The sequence below is a fragment of the Canis lupus genome, chromosome 12, assembly GCF_011100685.1.
Source record: "Canis lupus familiaris isolate Mischka breed German Shepherd chromosome 12, alternate assembly UU_Cfam_GSD_1.0, whole genome shotgun sequence".
Taxonomy (NCBI): domain Eukaryota; kingdom Metazoa; phylum Chordata; class Mammalia; order Carnivora; family Canidae; genus Canis; species Canis lupus.
This window is the reverse complement of record NC_049233.1, coordinates 23697751-23720773: the sequence shown is the minus strand read 5'-3', so window position 1 is coordinate 23720773 and position 23023 is coordinate 23697751. Positions and strand designations below refer to the sequence as shown.

At 33.6% G+C, this 23023-nt stretch overlaps 1 protein-coding gene across 11 annotated transcripts in view; it reads left to right on the top strand.

The window, feature by feature from the left end:
* COL21A1 (collagen type XXI alpha 1 chain) overlaps positions 1-23023 on the top strand; it is a 240963-nt gene that overhangs the window by 110133 nt on the left and 107807 nt on the right. For all 11 annotated transcript variants that reach the window (XM_038554370.1, XM_038554369.1, XM_038554373.1 and 8 more), the window contains 2 exons: positions 14128-14253; positions 18235-18786. In XM_038554370.1, the coding sequence (XP_038410298.1) occupies positions 14166-14253; positions 18235-18786 (640 nt within the window). In that variant the 5' untranslated portion in view covers positions 14128-14165. The remainder of the gene's footprint in view (positions 1-14127; positions 14254-18234; positions 18787-23023) is intronic.

Here is a 23023-nt window from a genome sequence, read left to right as displayed (position 1 = left end):
TTTTTCACTTAAAAACTATGGCTCAGCAATGTTTGAGAATTTGCCCAGGCTAATGATACGTGATCAAGGTTTGAATACAGGTCCTGCGTGGACAAGTACACTCAATAGTTGGGAAGATGATTCTTCTATACATAAATAGTAGTGAAGTAGATGTTTTTGGTTTTGAGTTCAGACAAATTATGTGGATGAGAGCAATAATGTAAATGAAAGTGCCATTTACTAAATGATGAATGCTATACAGTAAATCTAACCAACACTATATCTTTTTTTTTAAAGATTTATTTATTCATGAGAGACACACAGAGAAAGGCAGAGACATAGGGAGAAGGAGAAGCAGGCACTTTTATAGTTGATCCCGGAATCTTGGGATTATGCTCTGAGTCGAAGGCAGACACTCAAACGCTGAGCTACCCAGTCATCCCTACACGTTTGTTTTTTTATCCAGTGAAATAAAATATCTTGGTTATTTGTTTCTTAAATGTCTATGATTTGTTTTTTTTTAACAACAGGCTACACAAAGGTGTAATTATATATATATATATTTTTTATTTTTATTTTTATTTATTTATTTTTTTTATTTTTAAAGAAGACCATGTAAATTGATTTTGCTGATTATCATAGATTCACAGACTGGCTGACTGGTCAACCCTTTTCTTTTTATGGAAAAGAAAACTAAGTCCCAGCTGTTTGTTTCTTTTTCTTTTGCTTAAATTTCATATGATAGCAGAATCAGGCGACATACAATCTTGCAAAACCCAGTCTAATATTTTCTAAGCCACATAATGCTTGCACTCATTGATTTTTAGCAGATAGGTACACATCATTAATGGATAAAAATAATTCTAATAATTTTGAATATATGTAATTTTTTAATGCTTCACTAAGCTATGATAGAAACATCTTACTGTGGAAATCAGGCATTTCACATCTTTGCACAAAATATTCTTAGAGATCAATGAGAACTTTAAGTATCATCTTCAGTTATCATCTGATGATGTTTTGCATCTATCCTTTGCCTGTTTTTTGGTGCCTTTTCCTTGATGATATTTTGTTTTTTTTTGTCAATGACTCCAAATTTTACTATTTCTCTAGGTTTTCCCTTGGGTTCCATGTAAGCACCATGCAGTTTTATTTTGTGTGATTAGTTCTCCTTGAAAGGGAAAAGTTACACTTTCAGAAAGTGATTATCATTCTTTCACTTAAATATTTTTATCAATGTGTCATTAGTCTAATAAATCTAGAATTTTATCTATAAACCTAAAATGTCTTGGAGTAGGAACAGTTATTTTTAGCAAAACTATGCTAAAATCACTTAAGTTCATATTAACTGTAGGAATAATATTATTTGGGGAGGGACTGTATTCCTGACTAGCAATTAACATTAGATAATGTATCAGTGGTTACCTCTCAACAGCAATCAGAGATAATTATTTCAGTGATAATTCAAAATAAAAAAGTAATGATCCAGACATTTAGAAATGAACCTAAGTATACAGTACATATCAATTATATGAGGCTCCAGGGTATCATAAAGCATTTCTAGGAAACCCTCTAGTATATCATAGCTATAGTTTGAATGAAGGAAATGTTAATTAAATGCTTAGTGCTAATTTTATTTGCTCTCTTAGGATCGATACTGATTTAGGAGTAATTATTCAGGTTTGATCAAGTCTCTTAAAATCTCCAGGAAATTTGAATTGGTGCCATTTTTTTTTTTTTTTTACAGTGCTCAATTGACAGTTTCGTCATCTTTGAAACACTTCAAACTTGGTTAGAAAAATCATAAAACTATTCATAACATCATACTTGGAATTGCTGATGTAGGCATAAATATTTCATTAGATTTTGATAAAAGCATGGATTGAAGTATTTTATTAACTAGGCAGCTTTAAATTAGTTAAATGTGTGTTCTGGATACAAATTTTTTGTTGATTATATGTGTTAAAAATGTTTTTTCCAACTGCATGGCTTGTACTTTTATTTTACATATACTTTTTCTTTGAATATTTTAGAAGATAAAGCAAATGTAACCACTATGCTAATATCACACCCAATGAATTTTTAAAAATGGTGAATATCATCTAATATTCAGTTCATGTTCAATTTTTTCTGTATCAAAAATATCTACATACAGCTTGTTGTTTGTATCAGGATTCCAGCAAATTCTGCAACTGCATTTAATTGATGTATTTGTTAAGTCCCCTTACTTTTATTTTCATATCATTTATTTCTTGATTGTACAGCTGATTCCATCCTGTTGATGTCATTTAACATATTCCCATATTTCTTAGAATTGAGGTATATAGAGTTGAGTAGATTCAGTTTTTACTTTTTATTGGCCAATAAATAATTTACAAATGAAAATGTACTTCTCCTGTTATGTTGGAAGGAACATGTCTAATTCTGTAATGATGCCAAGGTGGATGGGTTCAGGTATAGTCAAGCCTCATGCTTCTGTCCTAATTTCCTCTCTGACCTTTCACCTAATAATAAAAGCAGCCCTGGTGATCCTTGCCTAGATCCATAATTTCAATAGGAGTTGCAAAATGTGATTTTCTAATTCTGTTATTCTTCTGGCATTTATTAATGTTGCTTTATCAACTGTTGTATTACCATGAAATATCATACATGTAGGAAAAGTAAGAAATTACCTGATTCATTTGCATACTAGCAACCTCCAAAGGTGACCCATGGTGTTTTTTGTATATATCGTTATGAATTCCTCGGTTTAGCAAATTGTTCAGTCCATTGTAGTTATTATTATTTTTAGTGATCATATGGTTTCATTGTTACCCAAAGAGAATCCCTCAGTTTAGCTCTCCTGTCCTTTTGATCTAATCCTAGTAGTTTTTGAGACTCTTCCTTGTTTTAAATGACAAGATTTCTGTCTCAAGTTTCAGATATGCCAGATTTGGAATCAGCTGTATTTCCAAAGAACCCTGGTTTCTTTTAGTGCAAAATGGTATTTGGAAACCACAATTGGGATGAACATGAAATTCTCATTTCCATCCATTTCCTATACCCTGGCTCCTCTTTTTGTCTATGCCATTTATTTTGTATTTATTACCCTGTATGGCTATTTAACTTTGCATGTGCTCTTGTTTTATTTTCTAAGTAGGCAAATGGGACATCCAGGACTGGAACTCACACCTCATGAATTGTTATATACCACTCTTGGGTGTATTATGGTTGAATAGGAAGATCAAGTGGCTGGAGAACAATTTGACCTGAGTTAGATGTTAAAATATTAGCTAAATCTTTGGGAGTTGTTGTTTTTACTTTCCTAATACTTTGTTTTAAAAATTAGAGGTGAATTAAGAAAAAGTGAAAATTAGGCTAATATATGTTAATATAAGAGGAATTTAAGGGTAAAAACAAAGGGCTACATTTCTAAGCACAGCTTAAATTACTGACAGAATCTCATAGCCTGATTTCAGTGGGTTTGCTGCCAGGGGCAAATAAAATACACTGTCCTCCATGTTCCTTGGCTATCTTTTACCAAGGATATCTTGGTATCTTTTATCTTATCTTTTATCTCATTTTTGTTTTTTTTTTTTTTTTTTTTTTAATTTTTATTTATTTATGATAGTCACACACACAGAGAGAGAGAGAGAGAGAGAGAGAGGCAGAGACACAGGCAGAGGGAGAAGCAGGCTCCATGCACCGGGAGCCCGACGTGGGATTTGATCCCGGGTCTCCAGGATCGCGCCCTGGGCCAAAGGCAGGCGCTAAACCACTGCACCACCCAGGGATCCCTACTGATCTCATTTTGGATGATTACACAAACCTATATACTTTGTTGCTTCTGTATTCAGAAAGTTGCTATGGCCAGATTTTTTTTTTTTTAATTTATTCTTGAGAGAGAGAGAGAGAGAGAGAGGCAGAGACACAGAGGGAGAAGCAGGCTCCATGCAGGGAGCCCGATGCGGAACTTAATTCCAGGTCTCCAGGATCATGCATGCCCTGGGCTGAAGGTGGTGAGCCACCAGGGCTGCCCCAGATGGGGTTTTAAACCACTCCACCAAACTACTGACAACCAAGTTACTGCCCTTCACTTTGTCTTGTGAGGCTTTAATGAATACTCTGTGATGTGAGGCTTTAATGAATACTCTGTGATGTCCTCTACAGGTGAATCAAAAAAGAAATCACCCTCTCTGCAGTGTGAAAATAAACTTTATAATGTATAAAATAATAGCATCTTTGAATCTGTTAGCCTGTCTATAAGATGGGATTTATAATTATCCTGTCTGCCCTACCACACCAGGTTGTCGTTTAGAGAAATATAATAAATTTCTCTAGAAATAAATAAATGTCAGTTGTTTAGATATCCACAAATTGTTACACACAATCAAGGTGGCAATGATTAATTATATATTTTGAGGGGCTTGAATGGACCTGTGGAAATTCCAAAAGTTATAACTAGTTCTGCTGTTGTAATGTTAACTTAAAACTCAACTGTACATTAATACACATATACGGGAATTATTTCTTAATTCTTTTTCTGGTTTGCCAGCATTTTGCCCTTCTAAATTTTGTGTCTCATTTAGTGCTTCCTTCTATCATAATGTCAGAAATACAGAACATAATAGATGTGTGTTTGTTTGTGTGCATGAAAGTGCAAGGACCAGAGTTTGTTTCTCCACCTTTTCCTGTCTTACAATTTAGTTAAAAGAGCCTATAAATAAGCATGAGTGTTAGTGTCTCAGGAGGGCACTATTTTTAGTTTTTAATTTTATTTGAAGGTTTTATAGCCAAGCATAGCAACCAAATTTTGAGATGGCATCTTTCCTGACAGTCCCTTATTTTGAAAGTCCTTATTACATTCCTGATGGCTTCCTCATGCTTATTCCCATGCCTTAACCACTGACCCACTGCAAAAGACATTAATTGCAAGGAGACGGGAGACAAGGAATTTGCTTTCATTTGTATCTGCTGCTCTCAGAAATTCACTACAAGTAGTTATTTTGATTTATTGTTTTATTTTTAGGGGGGGAGGGTGAGAGGGAGAGAGAGAATCTTCAGGTGGCCCCACACCCAGTGTGGTGCCCAACATAGCCTCAATCTCATGACCCAGAGATCATGACCTGAGCCGAAACTGAGAATCAGATGCTTAATCAACTGAGCCACCCAGGCTTTCCGCTGGTTATTTTGATTTTAATAAAATATCAGAGACTGTATCACAACACAAAGGATGAATAAATGGAAGAGTTATGAAAAGTAAAAAAGGATAATAATTGAAGAATTGATTTCTCTCTTGTTTTCTCTGAAGAATCAACTATTAAAATTTGTAGAGCTCTTTGATTTGGGGAGTGGGATGATATACTAAATGTGAAAAGTCTGAACATGATGCTTAAAACCCTCCATTGGATTCACTTTGCATTTAGGGAAGACAGTTCGAAAGTTGACATACTACATGTAGTTCTTGGTACTTCATTTTAGCTCCTGCCATTTTTTTCTCTTGCTCTTCACTGACCTTCTGTTCACAGAACTAGCCAAACTTACTCCATCCACAGAAGGGAAAGTTTGTCCTTACTTCTGAGCAAGGATGGCTTCTTCACATTACTGAACTGTCAGCTCAAATATATCATTTTAGAGGAATAGGTTGACTCCTCAATCTAAAGGAGCCACTCCTCTCCTGGCCCCAAGTCATACATTACTGTTTGTATTTCTTCATAGTACTTAACATTATATGAAATTATCTTACTCATTTAGTCTCTGGAACAGGAACTACATGAAAACAGATTCCTTATCTACTTTGGTTACTTCTGAATTCCCAGAACCTTTGGGTTTGCTGCTTATTGGAGCACACGCGACAGGCAAGCCATGTTACCTAAGCAAGTCTTGTTTTCTTCAACACTTCCCAAGATTAAACAAAGTGTTGTCTCAAGCATTGTCAACTCTGTATTTTCGTTATCACAATAATGTGAAGTCAGAGAATATGGGTCATTATTTCTAAGTTGAAAGGAAGATTATAGATCATCAGTTTCATTTTTGGGGGGAGAACATTAGACAATAGATACTAAGTTATAGTGTTAAATCTATAAGCTGGATTGCTTGGTGTGCATTTAGCTGTATCTACATGAACAGAGGAGTATAAATTTATTTTTTTAAAAAGATTTTATTTAGGGATGCTTGGGTGGCTCAGTGGTTGAGCATCTGCCTTCAGCCCAGGGCCTGATCCCGAATCCCGGGATCGAGTCCCACATCAGGCTCCCTGCATGGAACCTGCTTCTCCCTCTGCCTCTCTTTCTCTTTCTCTATGTCTCTCATGAATAAATAAATAAATAAAATCTAAAAAAAGATTTTATTTATTCATGAGACACACACACACAGAGGTAGAGACATAGGTAGAGGGAGAAGCAGGCTCCATGCAGGCAGCCCGATGTGGGAGTCGGTCCTGGAACTCTGGGATCACACCCTGGGCTGAAGGCAGACACTCAACCACTGAGACACCCAGGCGTCCCAGGAGCACAGTTTAAATTCCAACATTCTGTTAAAAGTAATTCCCTCTTTTCTCATTATCCATTAAGAATTATTTATATAGCATTATTGCTATTTATATGCTTTTAATTAAACATCTTAATTAAAGATGACATGTGAGCCACTCTTTGAGTAGCAAATCTTTACACATTTTTGCTTGTAGAGAGTCTCTGAGTAATGCTTTCCTATTTGGGGTTGCTAACTTATTTCTGTACCAGAATAATAGGAACCATAGGAGTTGTAAAACTTTTTTCCTTATTATCATTTTTGGATTACCTTATACCAAATTTCTAGAACTTTGGTATACATTAGCATATGGATATGAGAAGCTTTTTATTTTTAAATGTTTGGTCCCTTCCTCTACAATCTGAAGCTACTGGTTAGGACTATGGCATCCATATGTTTAACAAACTCCCCAGGTGATTGAAGTAAGAGTTAAAATTTGATATGCTTCAGTTTATATACATTGCCCTTAAGCATATGTAAAATGAGCTAGTTATAAAATATATTTATAAAACATACCAGTTATGTTTCCAAGGTTAAATAACATGACAGTAACATATATTTAATTTAATGCTCTTTTCATATCATCTACTTTAATGGTCGTCAGTCTAGAATTTAATAAAATCAGACAATTAACTTTATCCCAAGAATTCTGAAGGAATTAGATACTACATAGAAATAATGAAGATGATTTTGGTAGAGGAGCAGAATAACTCAACTTTGAGGCTTTTGGGGAGGAAGTTACTCAATATTTATTAGCACATATTGTTGTCATAAAACAGCACATCCTGGTAATGACTCACCAAAAATGCCTCTCATTGACATTTTTGCCTTTTATAGCTCTGTGTCTAGAGGGGATAGCCTAATTGGAAAATGACTGTGATGGTACTGCATTGACTGTTTTTCATTGAGGTCTGAATTATATACAACAAATTATACAATTATCAACCCTCTAGGTCCATCCATGTCATTACAAATGGCAAGATTTTATTTTACTTTTTATGGCTGAGTAATATTGTAAAACTTTAAAAAATTTATATATTCTAGGAATGGGTCATTTTTTTTGTAAGTATTGTGAATATTGGCTTGTATTCTTAATGGTTTTTTTGAGGAACAAATGTTTAATTTTGGTGAAATCTAATGTATCCATGTTTAAAATTGCTAGTAGTTTTTGTGTCCTAAGAAAATTTGCTTAATCCCAGGGCCATGAAGATACTCTCCTAAATTTTCTTTTAGAAACTTTATAGTTTTAGCTTTTACATTTGTATCTATACTTTATCTATTTTTTGTATGTGGAATGAGATGGGGTGTCAAGGATCATTTTATTGTGTTTATCTAGTTGGTCCAGCACCATTATTGGAAAGACTTTCCTGTTCAGTTACCTTGACACTTGTATTGAAAATCTATTGACTGTGTAAGTGTGGGTCAATTTCTGAACTCTCTTGTGTTCCATTCTGTGTTTATCCCTATGCCAATGACATAGTTTCTTGATTATTAGAGCTTTATAATCCAGAATCAGGTAGTGTAAATTCTCCAGTTTAGTTTTTCTTAATCAAGATTGTTCGTTATTGAAGATTGTTTTTCATTTAAGATTGCTTTTCTAATTGAAAATCATTTGCATTTTATATAATTTTAGAATAAGTTCATCACTTTCTTTTTAAAATATGCTAGGATTTTGATTGGGTTGTGTTGAATTTATATATCAATTTAAGAAAAGTGGACATGTAACCAATACAGAGTCTTTTTATTTTTAAGGTTATTCATTTAGAGAGCACAAGCTGGGGGAGGGTCTGGGTGGGGGTGGGAGTGGGGGTGGAGAGAGAGACTCCCAAGTAGATTTGATGGTGAGTGCAGAGCCTGAACTGGGGCTTGATCTCATGATCCTGAGATCATGGCTAGAGCTGAAATTAAGATTTAGTTGCTTAAATGAGCTATCCAGGTGCCCCTACTGAGTATTTTAATTTATTAATGTAGATCTTTATTTAGTGCTTTCTTTAATTGCTCTCAACAATGTATTATATGTTTTAGTAGAGAGGTCTTGCACATTTTTCATTAGGTTTATGATGCTTTTGATACTATTAAATATAGTATTACATTCTCCCTCACTGCCCAGTTTTGTTGCTAGTATGTAGATATGCTTTTAAAAAATAAAACCCTATTATCCTTGTGTCTTGTGACCTTGCTAAATTGATATATTAGTTTTACTAACATTTTGGTAGATGTCAAAAAGTTTTCTATGTAGAAAATCATGTTGTCTATAAATAATTATAATTTTATTTCTTTATAGGCTTTATATCTTTTATTTTTCATTTTGAATATGGTATTGGCTGAGACTGTACATCTTTGAATAGAAGTGATGTGAGAATATGTCTAACTTCTTACTGATTTGGGGGAGAAATTGTTCAGCTTTCACCATTTGATTATGATGCTAGCTGATGATTTTTCATACATGGCATTTATCATGTTGAAGAAGTTCCCTTCTATTTTTAGTTGGCTGAGAATTTTATCATGAATGGGTGTTAATTTTGTTAAATGCCTTTACTGTATAAATTGAGATGTTCATGTGATTTTTCTTTTTTAGTCTCTTAAATCACATCAGTTGAATTTCGAAACTTAAACCAATCTTGCATAACTGGGATAACCTTTACTTGGTCATGATCTTTTTTATATATTGCTAGATTTGATATGCTAATATTTTATGGATTTTTTTACATCTTTGTTCACGAGGGATAATGGATTATAGCTTTCATAACTTGTAATATCTTTGTCTCATTTTCTATTAGGGTTATGTTGGTCTGATACAAAAAGTTGGGGAGAGTTAATTTTGCCTCTATTTTCATTTCATTTCATAAAATAATTTGATTACTATTTTTTTTTCCTTAAACGTTTGTAGAAATTACTGGTGAAACTAGATCTGGAGAGTTTTTTACTTTGTTTTGCTTTTTTGTGTTGTTGGGAAAATTTTTGTTTCAACATTCAATTTCTCTAATAGAGAATTTCAATTTAGAATACCTTTTATAGGTAGTGTGTTCTGGAATTTTTTTTATTTTATCTGTCTATTATTTTTTTATGTTTGTATGCTCTGTAGTGGCATCCCGTATTTCAATATTGACTCATATAATTTATGTTTTCTGTTTTATATCTTGGTTATCCTTGCTAGGATTTCCAAGAATTTTCATTTGTTCAAATAATTAACTTTTATTTTTCAATTTTCTATTTCATCAGTTCTTTTACTTTTGGCTTTAATTTGTTTTTTTCTCTAAATTCTTTAAAATATATATTTTTAAGTTTTTATTTATTTTTAAGTAATCTCTACACTCCGTGTGGGACTTGAACTCACAACCCCGAGATTAAGCATTCTCCTCTGACTGAGCCAGCCAGGAACCCCTACATTCCCCAGCCTCTTAAAATGGAAGTTTAAATATTTTGAATTATTCTTCTCTAATATATACCTTTTAAGCTAAACTTTCCCCCTAAGCAGTGCTTTAGCTGCATCACAAAATTTTGATTTTTTTAAAAAAGTTATTAATTGATTTGAAATATTTTAAAATTTCCCTTCTGATCTCTTTTACTTATGAATTAAACAGAAATATGTTGCTAAATTTCGAAGACTTTTGGGATTTTCTTCTTTTTCCTTTTATTTTCCTTTTTTAATATAATACCATTTGGTCAAAGAAATATAATTGATGTAATTTAATTTGTTTGGAATTTGAGGCTTATTTTTTTTCTCCAGCATATAGCCTATATATGACTATTGCATTTTCCATTACAAAAGAATATATATTCTGGCTACTGTTAGGTGAAGTGTTCTGTAAATGTCAATGAGGTGAAGTTGATTGATGTTTTTCAAACCTATGCCATTAGAAATTTTTTTTGTCTAATTCAATCTTATTGAAAAGTGGGTGTTAAAATGAAACATTTTGATTTGAAATTTTTTGTTTTTTTCCCCATTTTTTTGTTCCATGTATTTTGAAGCTTTATTGTTAGATATCTACACATTTAGAATTTTTATGTCTTTCTGATCTGCCCATTCTGTGACTATGAAATTTCCATCTAAAATTCAAACTGTTGTCCCTCTGTATGCAATGTCCTTTTTCCTCTGGCTGGTTTTCAGAATTTTCTCTTTTATTTTGATACTAATTTAGTGTGACGTGCTTAGGTGTGACTCACTTTTTATCTTGCTTGGGGTTTAACTTTTTTTCTCTGATTGTTGGTACCTTTGTCAATTTAGAAAACTTTTGGCTATTGTATTTTCAAATATTTCAAACACTCACTTTCTCCTTTCCATCTGAAAAGCTGATTGCTTGTATGCTAAATCAAGACCACTTGATATTGTTCCATAGATTTCAGATGCTCATTCCTTTTATCATTCTCTCCTAGCCCCCTTTTGGGTTTCATTTTAGATAATTTCTGTTGACCTCTTCAAGTTTACTAATCTTTTCCTCAGATATATGTAGGTAAGCCCATTGTATGAGTTATTTTTTGATATGTTTTTCATGGCAAGCGTTTCAGCTTGTGTCATTTTTTTAAGGTTTCCATCTCTCATCTGAAATTTCTCATATTATTTGCTCATTGTTGTCCATTAGATTCTTTAACATATTTATAACAATTTTACAGTTCCTATTTGATATTTCTCATATTTAGGTCATTTGTAGATCTGCTTAAACTGAATATTTTAATCCTAATGAGACATCAGATTTCTCTTGCTTCTTCTCATATCTTGGGAGATCCTTGGGAGATTTCTTTTATCTTGACAGTATGTTTTCCACCTTTTTGTATTTCCAAATTTTATTTTTCTCTCTTGTACTTCCTTTGGCTTTCTGCTTTTTGAGATCTCTCTCTCTCCACTGTAGTGAAGGACTAGAGGGCCTTGGAGGGACTTACTCTCAGTTCTGTTGCTTCTCCGCCAGACTTTAGCAAGCCATAGATTTGTATTGTGTAATTCCCTGGGTACCTCAACAGGTGGAAGAAAGTGGAAGCTCTCTCTTGCTGTTCTGTTTTGCTCTCAATTTTCTTTGTATTACTTGTGTGTTCTGTGTACTCTGTTAAGGCTCATGGGGAAGAATTACTGGGTGGGAGCATACTCACTCTGTGGCAAGGACTCTGCAGGACTCCAGTCTGCATACCAACTTTGGCTGGTTTCTCCCATGCTGTGGCAGATTCCTACTCCTCTTGTGGAGGATTCCCTTTCTGCCACAGATGAAATCATCCCAGAACCTCTTCTCTCTTATAAAGGATAATTTTAATTTTTAAAAAATTTGTTTTATTTAAATTAACATAGTGTCAGATGTAGAGTTCAGTAATTCATCAGTTGCATATAATATCCAGTGTTCATTACATCATGTGCTCTCTTTAATGCCCATCACCCAGTTACCCCCACCCCTTCTCCTCAGCAACCCTCAGTCTGTTTCATATAGTTAAGTCTCTTACAGTTTGTCTCCCTCTCTGATTTTGTTTTATTTTTCCCTCCTTTCCCCATTGATCCTGTTTTCTTAAATTCCACATATGAGTGAAACTGCATAATTGTCTTTCTCTGATTGACTTATTTTGCTCAGCATAATACTTTCCAGTTCCATCCACAGCAATGTAAATCTATAAGATTTCATCTTTTCTGATGGCTGAGTAATATTGCATTGTGTGTGGTATAATCTCACATTTTGTTTATCCATTTCTCTGTTAATGGACATCTGGGTTCTTTCCATAGTTCGGCTATTGTGGATATTGCTGCTATAAACATTGGGATGCAAGTGCCCCTTTGGATCACTACATTTGTTTCTTTGGGGTAGATACCTAGTGGTGCAATTGCTGGGTCATAGGGTAGCTCTATTTTTAACTTTTTGAGGAACCTTCATATTGTTTTCTAGGGTAGGTGTATCAGCTTGCATTCCCACCAATAGTGTAAGAAGGTTCTTCTTTCTCTGCATCCTCACAACATCTGTCATTTCCTGACTTGTTAATTTTAGTCATTCTGACTGATGTGAGATGGTATCTTGTTGTGGTTTTGATTTGTATTTCCCTGAGGCCAAGTGACGTGGGGCATTTTTTTTTATGTGTCTGTTGGCCATTTGTATGTCATCTTTGGAGAAATGTCTGTTCATGTCTTCTGCCCATTTCTTGACTGGGTTATTTGTTTTTTGGGTGTGGAGTTTGATAGGTTCATTATAGATTTTGGATACTAGCCTTTTATCTGATATGTCATTTGCAAAAATCTTCTCCTATTCCATAGGTAGCCTTTTAATTTTGTTGATAGTTTCCTTTGCTGTGAGAAGCTTTTTATCCTGATGTCCCAATAGCTCATTTTTGCTTTTGTTTTCCTTGCCTTTGGAGACGTGTCTAGAAAGAAGTTGCTGAAGCCAAGGTAGAATAGGTTGCTGCCTGTGTTCTTCTCTAGGATTTTGATGGATTCCTGTCTTACCTTTAGGTCTTTCATTCATTTTGAGTTTATCTTTGTGTATGGTGTAAGAAAGTGGTCCAGTTTCATTCTTCTGCATGTGGCTGTCCAATTTTCCCAACCCCATTTGTTGAAGAGACTCTCTTTTTTTCCATTGGTTATTCTTTCTTGCTTTGTTGAAGATTAGTTGACCATATGAGGATCTTCTTCTGGGTTCTCTCTTCTGATCCATTGACCTATCTGTTTTTGTGCCAGTACCATACTGTTTTTTGATTACAGCTTTGTAATAGAGCTTGAAGTCTGGAATTGTGATGCCACCAGCTTTGGTTTTCTTTTTCAACATTCTTCTGGTTACTTGGGGTCTTTTCTGGTTCCATACAAATTTTAGGATTATGTGTTGCAGCTCTGTGAAAAATTTTGATGGTATTTTGCTAGGGATTGCATTGAATGTAGATTGCTCTGGGTAGCATAAACATTTTATTAATATTTGTTCTTCTAATCCATGAGTGTGGAATGTTTTTCCATTTCTTTGTTTCATGAGTGTTCCATAGTTTTTGGAACAGTTTTGGGGGCAATTGTAAATAGGATTGACTCCTTATTTTCTCCTCCTTCTGTCTGTGTTATTGTATAGAAATGCAGCTGATTTCTTTGCATTGATTTTATATCCTGCCACACTGCTGAATTCCTGTATGAGATCTAGCAATTTTTGGGTGGAGTCTTTTGGGTTTTCCACATAAAATATCGTCTTCTGTGAAGAGAGAGAGTTTGACTCCTCCTTTGCCAATTTGGATGTCTTTTATTATTTTTTTGTTGTCTGATTGCTGAGGGTAGGACTTGTAGTATTATGTTGAACAACCCTGGTGAGAGTGGATATCCCTGTCTTGTTCCTGATGTTAGGGGAAAAGCTCTCAGCTTTTCTGCATTGAGAATGATATTCATTGTAGGCTTTTTGTATATGGCTTTTAGGATATTGAGGTATATTCCCTCTATCCCTACATAGTGGAGAGTTTTAATCAAGAAAGGATGATATATTTTGTCAAATGCTTTTTCTGCATCAATTAAGAGGATCATATGGCTATTTTTGTTCTTTCTTTTTAAAAATATGGCTATTTTCAATAGAAATTATTGTAAGGCTAGTAAAAACTACTCCAACTGGGTATTACAATGAAAAAATTTAAACTTATAATGGGTAGGTATATGTTTTTATTTTTCTAATGTATTTAACTTCACTTCTTTTCTTTTTTTCTCTTTAGGAATCCTAAAACCAAAATATTAGAACGAAAACAGAAACATGGCTCACCATATTACATTTCTTTGGATAGTTTTGGTCCTGCTTCTTCAGAATTCTGTATTAGCTGAAGATGGGGAAATAAGATCAAGTAAGAACTATCAGCATTTTTGTTATCAGCAAATTGATTGTGGAAATCAAATTAGGGAATATCAAGCAATTCTTTTAAGGGCCTTACTCTTATTGTCTTTAATGCTAGAATTCCCTAAAATGAAATGAATTGCTACGTTATGTATTAACTGAGAATAAAAGCTTTTATCAGAAGGTAATTTTGAGAAAATTCTGTGGTAATTGTTTGTTCTCTTTTACCCATCAGACTTTGGAATAAATGATCTGGTATTGAGTTTATGCTCAGCCATTTAGGGCTTAGTGATATAGAGATAAAGTACCTACCTCATAGGCTTATTAGGACCATCCTATGAGCTTCTCTCATAGAGATAATGAGATAATCCATGTAAACAGGATAATGTATGTTAATGGCTTAGCACAGTGACATCTCAGTAGATGGTGACTGTTATTCTAATTGCCTATAGAAGAGCTTACATTAGAGAAGGAGAGTTATATTGATTGCAGTTCTGCTACCCAGGCCATTATTTATAGATATCATGCCTCTTTTAAACAAGTTTGTTTATAATCATATTTTAAAACTCATAAACATTCTACTATAAATTAATGATGGATTCTATAGCACTTAAAATATATGGTTTAACAACTTGATTCAACTTGCATAAAATTTATTAATAAGAAATTTAATGTTTGGGGATCCCTGGGTGGCGCAGCGGTTTGGCGCCTGCCTTTGGCCCAGGGCGCGATCCTGGAGACCCGGGATCGAATCCCACATCGGGCTCCCAGTGCATGGAGCCTGCTTCTCCCTCTGCCTATGTCTCTGCCTCTCTCTCTCTCTCTCTCTGTGACTACCATAAATAAATAAAAAATATTAAAAAAAAAAAAAGAAATTTAATGTTTGTATAACACAGTTTAATCCACTCAAGGCCTATACAAAGTAGATATTCTTTTATTTTTTTTGTATTTTTTTAATTGAAGTTCAATTTACCAACGGATAGTATATAGTGCTCATCCCGTAAGTGTCCCCCTCAGTGCCCATCACCCAGTCACCCCATCCCCTGCCCACCTCCCCTTCCACTACCCCTTGTTTGTTTCCCAGAGTTAGGAGTCTCTCATGTTTTGTCACCTTCTCTGATATTTCCCACTCATTTTCTCTCCTTTCCCCTTTAATCCCTTCCACTATTTTTTATATTCCCCGTATGAGTGGAACCATATAATGATTGTCCTTCTCCGATTGACTTACTTCACTCAGCATAATACCCTCCAGTTCCATCCATGTCGAAGCAAATTCATCGTTTCTAATGGCTGAGTAATAATCCATTGTGTGTGTGTGTATGTGTGTTTGTGTATACACACACATATCACACACACACATATATATGTATATATATATGTATATATATATACACACACACATATCACATCTTCTTTATCCATTCATCTTTTGATGGACAACAAGGCTCCTTCCACAGTTTGACTATTGTGGACATTGCTGCTATAAACATTGGGGTGCAGGTGTCTTGGCTTTTCACTGCATCTGTATCTTTGGAGTAAATACCCAGTAGTGCAATTGCTGGGTCATAGGGTAGCTCTATTTTTAACTCTTCGAGGAACCTCCACGCAGTATTCCAGAGTGGCTGTACCAGTTCACATTCCCACCAACCGTGCAAGAAGGTTCCCCTTTCTCCACATCCTCTCCACCATTTGTTGTTTCCTGTCTTGTTAATTTTCCACCATTCTCACTGGTGTGAGGTGGCATCTCATTGTGGTTTTGATTTGTATTCTACAATGGTGGAAATTAATACGTTGTAAGACATGATCAGCATGCACCCAGAACCAAGTATATATTCTTTTCTCTGTTTTTAGAATAGGGAAAGAGATTCACAAAATTCAAGGAACCTACCTAATACCATACAGCTGGTTAGAGCTGTAACTAGTATTTGAACTATGCTTTTGATCTTCAGTCTATTTTTTTTTCTGACACTGATGATTCATCTCTCTAAGGAGGAGGTCTTTTGGAGTGGTATTTTGTCTAATCTTTATAAATGGAAGTGCTTGCTTTTGTACCCATGCTCTTGGCTAACCTTGCAGTTATGAAATATATGGTCCATGGCTCTAGAAAGGGATAGGGAGGGCCAAGAATAACCCTGTACTAGTTTATAAACACTGAATCAAGTGACATACAAACACTGGCAGGTCTAGACAGTGAGTCTCATAGTATTGAGGAAGAACAACCCTGAAGAACTCTCCAAACATCACTTGTCTGTCCTTTTGTCTCTCCCACAAAAGCCCAACAAAAGCATATGTCTGTAATCCCAATCCAGCTTCCAAAAAACCCCAGAAGAACTGCATTCCCTTGGGTTAGAAAACTTTCCTCTGGGGCAGAATTCCATTTCTGCTGTCCCTGGCCTGAACTCTGACAGTGTTCACCATGGCAGAGGATGTTGGAATAATGTCCCTCGTGCTTTTTTGGATTGCACCACTACCCTAAGGGTGACATCATAATCATGATTACATTTTTGAGATAAACCTATATTTTGGCAGTTAAAATTTTTCTTGGTAATCTCTGGACTACATGTTCAACAATAGTGTTTTATTTTGGCTGGTTACTGTAATAGGTGAGTTAACTTTAAAATTGAGGCATCTTCATGTGAGCCTTGTCATCCCAGATATGGAAGTAGACAAATATGAGGAAAAGAGTGGAAAGGAGAGGGAAAGAAAAAGAGAGAGATTGATTGATTTTACTTCTAAGCAAATGGAGAAATACAATGAAATACAAATACTAGTTGTCCCTGAACATTGTTTTTTCCCCGGGACTTTCCTTTGCAATTAAGATATCTTATTTGTGATGTCTACAGAAAATAAATCATTATATTGGGCATCTGATCACTAAAGCGTGTATATATATATATATATACTTTATATATATATAATATATATGTATTTTATATATATACTTTATATATATATAATATATATATGTATTTTATATATATAATGAAATAGGGTTGAAGGCATGCTGAATACTGTGGAAAAGGAAGTTAAGTTTTTTTTTTCTTTCCACAAATGCTTAGAACTTGTCTAGGTGTAACTTACACCAAAGATAGTTTTTTGTTCTCCAGTAGAACTCTAAGGTGTGCTGATCACATGTGTTTCCTGGTATCTTGAAACAACAGTCTATATATGTGTGGATAAAGAAATAGCTTTGTACTCATAACAAAGATTCACTTCACACAAGATTATTGGCTAAAGAGAGATCAGATTTTTAAACACTCATCTTGCATGTATTGCAAGAGTAGATTACATTGGTGACCTTGGATCACTAAACTTTTATCAACTATATCAAAGAATATGTATCTTTACTAGCTAGTTGAATCCAGATGTTGGCAAAAAAAAATTTTTGTTTTTAAATTTCTTCCTCCCATCACTAGTTTTATATTTTTGTAAATACCTCAGCTTTGCATTAAACTAACCATATTTCCTTGATAACTTAAAAGAATACTGTTAGTGTATAGCTGAAAATCATATACTTATTTATTTTTGTGTTTTCATTTATTCAATGGAGAGATGGAATTAAATGTTTCATTATGGTAATATCTGCCCCTACAAAGATCTGTCTGTTATATACAGTGTGTGTTTTTTTTCCCCCTACTTTTAAAGCTGAACCATTAATCTTTAAATTTAAAGACAAAAGATTTAAAAATGTCGACACAAATAATAGCTCTCATTTAGAGTTTTCTTGAGCTAGGCCATATATCTTATTTAATCTTCACAAAGCTCCTATGAATTGGTTATTTTTTCTTTTTAAAATTTCAGCTTTATTGAGGTATAATGGACATATAAAATTGTATTATATTTAATGTGTACCTCATGGTGATTTGATACACATGTATGTTGTGAAAGGATCCCCCCACATCAGGTTACTTAGAGATCATGCAGTTAAAAGCTTCCCATGTTTTGCTTTTCATACAACAAATATGCTCTGATGGTTTTCTTTTTCACTTAGGTTGTCGTACTGCTCCAACAGATTTAGTTTTCATCCTAGATGGCTCTTACAGTGTTGGTCCAGAAAACTTTGAAATAGTGAAAAAGTGGCTTGTCAATATCACAAAAAACTTTGACATAGGACCGAAGTTTATTCAGGTTGGAGTGGTCCAGTATAGTGACTACCCTGTATTGGAGATTCCTCTTGGAAGCCATGATTCAGGAAAGAATTTGGTGGCAGCAATGGAATCCATACATTACCTGGGCGGAAACACAAGGACTGGAAAGGCCATCCAGTTTGCACTTGATTACCTTTTTGCCAAGTCCTCACGGTTTCTGACTAAGATAGCAGTAGTACTTACAGATGGTAAATCCCAAGATGAAGTTAAAGATGCAGCAGAAGCAGCAAGAGATAGTAAAATAACATTATTTGCTATTGGCGTTGGTTCAGAAACAGAAGATGCAGAACTTAGAGCTATTGCCAATAAGCCTTCATCTACTTACGTGTTTTATGTGGAAGACTATATTGCAATATCCAAAATAAGGGAGGTGATGAAGCAGAAACTTTGTGAAGGTAAGCTTTAATAGAATTTGGAAATTAATAATTAAAATTTCTAACATATTGTTATAACCTGCTTATTTATACCAGTGCATTTATATTTCATGTCAAATTATCTATTATGTTAGAATTGAGGTGGACATGTATTTTTGTGTTTAATTTATTCTGGATAAATTTTGCTTTTAGAAATAATTACTTAAAAAATCTATGGTTGGAAAGTACCATACTTTTACTGTTGCTTTTTCTTTTCATTTACAGCATGTCTAATTGTGGAGATAAAAGAAAATGCACACAAAAAATAAAAGTATATCTAAGTCACATATCATTATTCTTGTTAATGAGTTTTTCTTCTTCATCCCAGTCTTTTTTAAATTTCTGTGTGTCTGAGAGCTTATTCCTGTGCCTAAATAAGGATAAGATTATATAAATGATTTCATACTATTGTATATTCTATTATTTTATGTAAAATTTCATCCTCTATTAACGTGATAGCAGACAACTTCAGTCTCCCACAATAATTTAATAATTTCCTTTTTTTGTATGCTCTTCTTTTTAAAAAATATTTTCACCTATATTCTAGTTAGATAACATAGTGTAGTATTAGTTTCAGGAGTAGAATTTAGTGATTCATCACTTACACATATCATCTAGTGCTCATCACAAGCACCTTCTTAATATCCATCACCCATTTAGCCCATCCACCACCCATCTTCCCTCCATCAACCCTCAATTTGGTCTCTATAGTTGAGTCTGTTTTAAGGGTTGCCTCTTTTTTCCCCTATGTTCATCTGTTTTGTTTCTTAAATTCCACATTTGAGTGAAGTCGTATGGTATTTGTCTTTTTCTGACTTATTTCACTTAGCATAATACACTATAGCTCCATCCATGCTATTGCAAATGGTAAGATTTCATTCTTTTTGATGACTGAGTAATAAATATGTATATATGCACATATATACATCCCACATCTTCTCTATCCATTCTTCAGTGGAAGTATTTAGTTCATTTCTAAGTTTTTCTACTATAAATAATAATATTCATATATAGAATTCTGAATGGGAATATCTCATTTCCTTCAAAAAGAAAGATCAAATTACTAACATTGTTAAAGCTCTGGAAAACTGTTAAAAATTGCACTTGAGAGAGATTAAGTTACTACCATCAGTAAGAGAACATTCAAAAATCTAATACTTACTAGTCAATTATTTTTATATCATTCCATGAAATCTAACTTTGTGTTTATAAGTCCATGGTATGGAGAAGCTCCAGTTTTTGGTATATACTGATCCTGTTAGCAGATGGATATGCTTATGTTCATGTTATTTTGGGGGAGTGTAATTTGTTTGTAATATTATAGGCATTTAATATATAATATACCTAAAAAGTAATATTAATGTAAAATGGAAAAAAGTTTTTTTCCAAAAGCTTCAAAAATAGGTTGATTCACATTTGATAGAAACATTTCTAAGTGATTGTGGTCTAGAAAACAAATTTATTTCTCTATTTTCTTTATCTTTGTTTTGGGCTATACTACAGAAAAACATTTAAGATTATTTTGGTTATTTAAGAGGTGATAGAAATTTAAAAAAATTAAAAAAAAGGTGATAGAAATTAAGCATTTTCTTTAATCAAACTTTTAAAAAGGTACTATAGCAAGTAGAAATAGTCATCACAGTTATGTTTTTATGGCTCTAACAGTAAGACTGTGTTGACCTTTGTCATTTGAACAGAACAGAGGAATTTATATTTGTTTCCCAGTTTTATTGAAAAATAATTGACATACATAGATTTTTAAATACTTCGTAAGAATTCTTTGGTTTTGTCGTTAGAATTCTTGGGTTTGAAGCTAGGTATATTTCATTATTAAAGCAGACTTTTCATGGTGATATTTACTTACCATTCTTTTAAATCCTAAAATATAAATTTGATTAAGTATGTCTGGGCAGTACTTGCTGTAGAGACATTCTGTAGATATGTATTTTGATAAATGCATTCTATATAAAAAATTCTAATTACACATGAAAGAGTAGCTGTGCTTAAAAGGAGTAAAATATTCTTTTAGCAAAAATGTCCAGTCTGTAAGAGAAAAATTAAATTTGTAATCTTGCCAAATATTTCTTCATGCACACTCAAAGAAAGAATGTAAGTAATGTCTGTGTCTACTCAGTTCACAAACATGCTGTACAATAGCCATCTTTTAAAACATAGTTTTTGAAATTGTTCTTGGAATATAAGGGCTTTTTTCCCTCAACTTTTTAAAAACTATTAGATTATTATTAATGCATTATTGTATGGCAGAAGCGTCAAATCACGTAATTTGTTTCTGCACTTTTGACGAATTTTTTTTTTTTTGACAAATGGTTCAGTTCTACCTTGAGGTGCTTATTATATAGGATTACCATTTCCTAATACTGTTCACTTTTATACTCTTGCTGTGAATGACCCACAGTGAAGAAAATATTATTTACTTCTTTGGTCTCACATGGATTATTTCATCTTCATAGATCTACCATTTCCTTAAAGGTGTATTCTTCAACAAGTTCCTTATTTTAGAATGATCTTTTTGTAATGGACAATTATTTCTTTATCTGATAAATAATGTCTTTGAGAGTTTAATTTTTTTCAATTCTTTTTTAAATGTAAAGAACATATGAGATCTAACTTCCTAAAAATTTTAAGTGTATAGTACAGTATTGCTAACTACAAGCACAGTGTTGTACTGTAGATATCTAGAACTGCTTCATGTTGCATAACAGAAACTTTGTGCCCATTGACTAGCTACTTCCCATTTCCTTCTCCCTCCCATTCTGGCAGTCACCATTCTACTTTATGTTGCTATGAATTTTGACTACTTTAGGTATTTCATAAGGGTGGAATCATGCAGTATTTGTCCTTCTGTGACTGACCATTGGGATTTTGATAGAGATTGCATTGAATCACTTTGGTGTTAGGCAAATTTTTGTATTATTAAGTTTTTCAGTCCATGAACATGAGATGTTTCTACTTCTTGGTGATTTCTCTAGTTTCTTTTAGCAATCTTTTGTAGTTTTCAGCGTTCAAGTCTTACCTCCCTGGTTTATTCCTTAGTATTTTATTACTTTTGATGCTCTGGCTAGTACTTCCAATATTATCTTGAATAGAAGTGGCAAGAGTGGGCATCCTTATCTTGTTCCTGATCTTAAAGGAAGAGCTTTTGGTTTTTCATTATTGATTGTGATGTTAACTGTGGGCTATTCATATATAACCTTTAATTATGTTGAGGCAAATTCCTTCTTTTCTTAATTTGGTGTTTTTATCATGAAAGAATGTTAAATTTTGTCAAAATTTTTCTCTGCATATATTGAGATGATCCTGTGACTTTTATCCTTTATTCTGTTAATGAGATGTATCACATTGATTAATTTTATAGGTTAAACTGTCTTTGCATCTCATGGATAAATCCCACTTCGCCATGATGCATGCTTTTTTTGGATCCTTTTTATATTGCTGTTGAATTCAATTTGTTAGTATTTTGTGGAGGATTTTTGCATCTATATTTTTTAAAAATATTTTATTTATTTATTCATGAGAGACACAGAGAGAGAGAGGCAGAAACACAGGCAGAGGGAGAAGCAGGCTCCTCACAGGAAGCCAGTTGTGGGACTTGATCTCCAGACTGGGATCACATCCCTGAGCCAAAGGCAGACACTCAACTGCTGAGCCACCCAGGCGTCCCTTTGCATCTATATTTATCAGGAATATGGTAGTTTTCTTTTCCTGTAGTGTTTTTTCTGGCTTTTGTTAGGGAAGTGTTGGCCTTATAAAAAGAATTTGGAAGTATTCCCTCCTCTTCAGTTTTTTTGTAACAATTTGAGGATTGACATTAATTCTTTAAGTGTTTGGTAGAATTTGCCAGTGAATACACCTGGTCCTGGGTTTTTCTTTTTTGGGAAGTTTTTAATTACTGATTCAGTATCCTTATCAGTTACACATCTGTTTAGATTTTCTATTTCTTCATGATTCAGTTTTAGTAGGTTGTATAGTTTAGAAATTTATGCATTTCTTCTAAGTTCTGAAAATTGTCATTACATGAATATTATAGTCTCTTAAGATCCTTTTATTTCTGAGATATTAGTTGTAATGTCTCCTCTTTCATTCCTAGTTTTATTTATTTGAATCTTCTTTTTTTTCTTAGTTAATCTAGCTAAAGTTATATCAGTTTTGTTGATCTTTAAAAAAAATCAGCTCTTTCTTTGATTTTTTTGTTTTATTC